The sequence below is a fragment of the Priapulus caudatus genome, unplaced genomic scaffold (assembly GCF_000485595.1).
Source record: "Priapulus caudatus unplaced genomic scaffold, Priapulus_caudatus-5.0.1 Scaffold654, whole genome shotgun sequence".
NCBI lineage: Eukaryota > Metazoa > Priapulida > Priapulimorpha > Priapulimorphida > Priapulidae > Priapulus > Priapulus caudatus.
In genome coordinates this window covers 63,963-69,611 of record NW_014577715.1, presented here as the reverse complement: position 1 = coordinate 69,611, position 5,649 = coordinate 63,963, and the positions used below count along the sequence as shown (strand labels likewise).

The 5,649-nt window shown below is 50.0% G+C and overlaps 2 protein-coding genes across 2 annotated transcripts in view; both read right to left on the bottom strand.

Moving 5' to 3' along the window:
* Positions 1-326, bottom strand: part of LOC106812493 (DNA repair protein RAD50-like) — a gene marked incomplete at its 5' end in the record, with an annotated part of 6,198 nt that extends 5,872 nt beyond the window's left edge. The window contains one exon of the mRNA XM_014816382.1: positions 211-326. Within this exon, the coding sequence (XP_014671868.1) occupies positions 211-326 (116 nt within the window). The remainder of the gene's footprint in view (positions 1-210) is intronic.
* Positions 308-5,649, bottom strand: part of LOC106812491 (DNA repair protein RAD50-like) — a 33,177-nt gene continuing 27,835 nt past the window's right edge. The window contains exons 28-30 of the mRNA XM_014816381.1: positions 5,221-5,368; positions 4,476-4,652; positions 308-389 (exon numbers count right to left, since the gene is read on the bottom strand). Of these exons, the coding sequence (XP_014671867.1) occupies positions 357-389; positions 4,476-4,652; positions 5,221-5,368 (358 nt within the window). The 3' untranslated portion in view covers positions 308-356. The remainder of the gene's footprint in view (positions 390-4,475; positions 4,653-5,220; positions 5,369-5,649) is intronic.

Genomic DNA, 5,649 nt, shown 5'->3' with positions numbered 1-5,649 from the left:
GTAGAACACTTATAATGCAATATATATATATATATATAATATATATATATATATTTGACCACTGTTGTTACTGCTCTGCGCTACGGATGATGCTGCCACAGCGACTGCTGCAGTTATGATATATAACTCTTGATATCTTTATATATATTTTATTATATATAATAATGTAGTATAATATATAAAATATAAGGTATGACGACGGCCTCTCACCGTCCAGTGCCTTGTAGAATTTCTCCAGGTCTTTGATGGCCATCTCGGTCGTACTGGCGGCGATGGAGTCCTCGCGGTACCGTGCCGTCAGCGTCGGGCGATACTGATCGCTCGAGAGATCGCTCGCGAAGCTGCCGATCTGATCCTCAAAGCCAGCCTCGGCCCTGCGTCGAGTGTTTCTGCAACGCACGGGTCGGTGTCAACCAGGTGATTTATGTCCCATGTTTAACTAATGTTATAATATTTTATATCACAACTAACTGTGAAAGTAGCAAAATAGGATAAATAATAATAGGATATATATATATCATGAGTACATATAGGAGATTATGTACCTCTATACATATGTAATCTCCTATTATGTACTCTTTGATATAATATATAAATATATACAAGTATGTATGTAACACATACGCACATACGCACGCACGCACGACGCACGCACGCGCACAGCACGCACCACCACACCACGCACGCACGGCACGGCACGCGCACACACCCATGCACACACCATCACCGCCACCTGCCTACTCCATCCTTAGTTTCTCCCCGTTTCTGCCTGCAGCCTCCGGATGGGACCAGCAGAGAAGCTCTGTCCGGTCGAGCTCCCCTATCTGCTTCTCCAGCTTCCTCCGTGCGTCCACCTTCTCCTTCTCCTCCTCCTCCAGCCTTCTCACTCCCAAGCTGTCCTGCAGCTCCCTCTGGCGAACCTGTAGAGAAGTACTTTGAAATCAGACGGTTTGATAACACGACGCCAAATATCACGTAAGAATAAATTATAATAAACCTAGAAAAAAACGACAAGAATAACATAGTTCATAATATACTGCATGTATTAATCTCGGCAAGTGTTGTTCAAGTATTTCAGTACACGTCAGATGTACGTGGACGCCCAGCAGCAATACCAGATGTCACTCAACAGACTCTTAGAGGACAGATCTGCTCACCCCCCTCATACCTGGCCACATCTGAACCATTGACCACAATATATACATGGCTCCTGTTTTCATGCGTAACAATTAAGCTGCGATCTGTCTGACGCAAGACATGACGGCATTCTCTTCATCTGGATATTGTTGCTAGCATCCGTAAGGTCGCATGTTCTATGCGTATTTTCGCTGCGTTCTTAATCGGTCCCGAACATTGCACACTTTGTTGCCATAGCTTAGCATTGTCTTTAAGAAATGGTCAACATGAAGACAACGATTTGCAACAGCTGCCCATTGCGATACACCACTGAAACCCTGGTAAGCCAGCCGCGGCTTACGAGGCCATCAGGAGTGGCGCGTGCCCACCTATGAGTGTGGGCATGTGCGCGTGCGTACCTGCTGGTGAAGGAGAGCTCGTGTAGCGCGATGTCGTGCCATACCGCTGCTGCGTGGCGGCGGTGTCGCAGCGGGCCTGCTCCAGCTGAGCTTTCATGTCCGCCACCTGCTCCCTACTCTCTGTCAAGCCTCGACCTTCCTGCCGCTGCTCAGGTACGCTGCAAACACACAGCAGGCTGCCTGGCATCTATGCATACATGGTACCGTGCACACACACATGCATACATGAGGTACACAGTCGCATCCACACAGTACACACGTATGTGCAGCGCACACTATACCACGCGGGCTATGCACGCATCTACGACACATGCATACATTAGCTGGGACGAGGGATTGAAGAGTGTGACAGGAAATTAACGGGAGGCACCCGCGAATGGGACGGTAGCGGGGGGGCCGCTGAGTGTGATCGCGGGAGGAAGAGTATCGAGATAGCGAGCGACCTCGAGCGCCCGCGCGCGACGGAACATCGGGCATACATAGTACAGCCGGGAGCAGGGCCGACACCGGCCCGGCGTACACCCAGCCACCAAAGACCATGCGCGACAGAAGGTATTGCATACGGGATAACTGGTACATAAGTTGCTGTAAGAACCCCAGGCATTGGGCAGGTGTCGCAGCGTCGCTTTGGTGGGTGGGCTCGGATCGCGCAGCCCCGGTTGTTTGCGTGGGCCGTATCGGAAGCGCGCCATCGGCCGTTGTTGAAGGAATCAGGCATTAACATAATGTAATGGTGAATGTTAGGGAAGCGCTGAGACAGGGCTCTTTCTTCTCCGGTCTTGTGTAGACGCTTATCCAGATTCCCGTGTGTCAGATGGGTTTGGAGTTATTGCTCGGGTGTTCTTCCACTTGGGTCACATACCAGTTTATCATTACAATATACTTAATAAACATTTAGAGCGCTAAATTCTGTGGATTTATATCTGTCAGCGGTGCATGGTGGGTAGGTAGTCAGAATAGCCGGTCGGGCTGCCCGGTGAAGCCGGCATAAAATGAGATTGTTTTGATCATAAACTTTCCACTCTGACGTAACGTGAAAGCTAACACTGTTAATCACACACACTCAAAACGTGACACTTGCTGCTTTTTATCTCGATTGAATTTTTGGCACTCCTATAATTAGTGCATTCATAATCAGTTTCGACTGTGTGCATGCGAAGGTTCCTCCAACTTTTTCATTATGAACGCATGGCGGGGCTGCCTTTACGGTCCTAGGTTTAGCATTGGTGTTTATAGCAAAAATTGGTAGCATGGCGGGCTAATGGATGCGATTTGTAGAGTGGCGGTGCTATTTAGGCGGAATGACGGGGCTCGACGATGCGCTGGCGAGCCGCAAGGCTATGAAGTGGTCTTGGAGGCACCCTGATTGCTGGAGGGGTATTACGCGGGTGGTATCGCCGTTGCAGTAACATCGCTTCACCGAAACTGCAAGTTTTGTTCTCTCCATTGCAACGATTTCGCTGGTTGGCGTTGCTCTAAGCTTCTCCTCGCCTTCGACTGCTCCTTCTTTGCTGGCGCTCAATTCCGCGTGCCACTTGACGCTAATGCACGACGAGAACACAACGTGATTTCATACACGTACTTATTCCATAGTTGATAGAGACTGGATCTGTCAGGCATCTTAGCCAACGCATTCACCGACATATTCCATAGTTAATATTAAACCTGGATCTGTGGGGTATATTAGCCAATAACAGCTGACGCGGCATGCAGCTTGCGTCGGGCGTTGCATATCTCAATCGTACAGTCAGAAAGAAATGCGAAGACACTTATACCTAGCCCTCCTACACATAGTTAGCTTACTAATACTATATGTGATACTATACTAATAGTATATCTATATATATATACTGTAGTATATATATATACTACATCAGCGAGGGGGAGAGGAGGTCAGCGAGGGAGAGGAGGTCAGCGAGGGGGAGAGGAGGTCAGCGAGGGGGAGAGGAGGTCAGCGAGGGGGAGAGGTCAGCGAGGGGGAGAGGAGGAGGTGAGAAGAGGAGGTCAGTGAGGGGGAGAGGAGGTCAGCGAGGAGAAGAGGAGGAGGTCAGCGAGGGGTAGGGGACGGGGTCAGAGAGATGGGGGCTGCATTACGTTGTGGTGACGTCCCCCGAATATGGTCGAATGCAATGTGGTCGACAACCCACGAATATGGTCGAATGCAATGTGGTCGACAACCCACGAATAGCATCGAGCGGGTCTTCACTCGCCGCGCGCTCAAACACGTAACGAGGACCGACGAAATTTCATGACTTCTGTGCTTAAAGATTAAGGTAAGTGATTACGGTTATGTGGTTAAGGTACATGACGCAGGCTGTACACGACCGCACATACTGCGATACGTTCGAAGGACGATAATACAAAATTAATCGGTGCCGTCGCGTCGACGTACGACGGCTTCACACCGTACCCGCGCCAACGATCCGTGTGCTCATCGTTGCGATCTTGCTCTCGAGTCGTCTGACGTCGTCGTGGCAACGGTCCATGAGGATGACGTCTGCTTGCACGCTCTCGGCGAGCGACTTGTCCATCTGGATCTGGTTGAGGCCCTCCTCCTCCTGATCGATCTGCTCGTGAAGCCGCTTCTGATCGTCCGACATCTCTCTCATCGTCTGCCGCAGCGCGGGAACCTCCTTCTGAGACAGCGTCGCCATCTGCAGGCGAAAATCGCAAGCGATTGTGACAAATTACGCGAGGCCATGGGAGTCGACGAGGCCGGCGCTCGGTCAAGGCCAAGGAGTAAATGTTGGTTATGGAAGCGAGTGTCTTGATCGAAAAGCTTAACTATACTAAGGTTATGAATCGATAAAGTGAAACTCAATAACATTAGCCATGATGCGCGACCAGCAATCTTAATCGAACTATCCGCCAAGTGATTGACGACAGTTAGCTCTAGCAAATCAGCATCGCTGTAGGGTCACCATCACCGCCCCTGCCTACCTCCATCCTTAGTTTCTCCCGTTTCTGCTGCAGCCTCCGGATGAGACCAGCAGAGAAGCTCTGTCGGTCGAGCTCCCCTATCTGCTTCTCCAGCTTCCTCCGTGCGTCCACCTTCTCCTTCTCCTCCTCCTCCAGCCTTCTCACCTCCAAGCTGTCTTGCAGCTCCCTCTGGCGAACCTGTAGAGAAGTAACTTGAAATCAGATGGTTTGATAACACGACGCCAAATATCACGTAAGAATAAATTATAATAAACCTAGAAAAAAACGACAAGAATAAACCTAGTTAATAATATACTGCATGTATAATCTCGGCAAGTGTTGTTCAAGTATTTCAGTACACATTCAGATGTACGTGCGATGCCAGCACAATACCAGATGTCACTCAACAGACTCTCAGAGACAGACTGCTTCATACTGACCCACATCTGACCATTGACCACATATATACATGGCTCCTGTTTTTCATGCGGTAACAATTAAGCGATCTGTCTGAGCAAGACGACCATTCTCCATCTGGATATTGTTGCTAGATCGATAAGGCTCACATGTTCTACGTATTTTTCGCGCGTTCTAATCGTCGACATTGCGACACTTTGTTGCCAAGCTTAGCATTGTCTTTTAGAATGTCACATAACGACAACGATTGGCAACAGCTGCAAATTGCGATAACCACCGAACCTGGTAAGCAGCGGCTTACGAGGCATCGGTGGTGCCACCTATGATGTGGGCGTGCGCGCGCGCGTACCTGCTGTGAGGATAGCTCTGTGCGCATGTCGTCCATACGCTGCTGCGTGGCGGCGGTGTCGGCAGCGGCATGCTCCAGCTGAGCTTCAATGTCCGCCACCTGCTCCCTACTCTCTTCCAGCCTCCCGTTCCTGCCGCTGCTCAGGTACCTGCAAACACACACATGCATACATAGGTACCTGCACACACACATGCATACATAGGTACACACGCGCATCCACACGTACACACGTACGCACGCACACACATGCATACATAGGTACACACGCGCATCCACACGTACACACGTACGCACGCACACACATGCATACATAGGTACACACGCGCATCCACACGTACACACGTACGCACGCACACACATGCGTACATAGGTACACACGCGCATCCACACGTACACACGTACGCACGCACACACATGCATACATAGGTA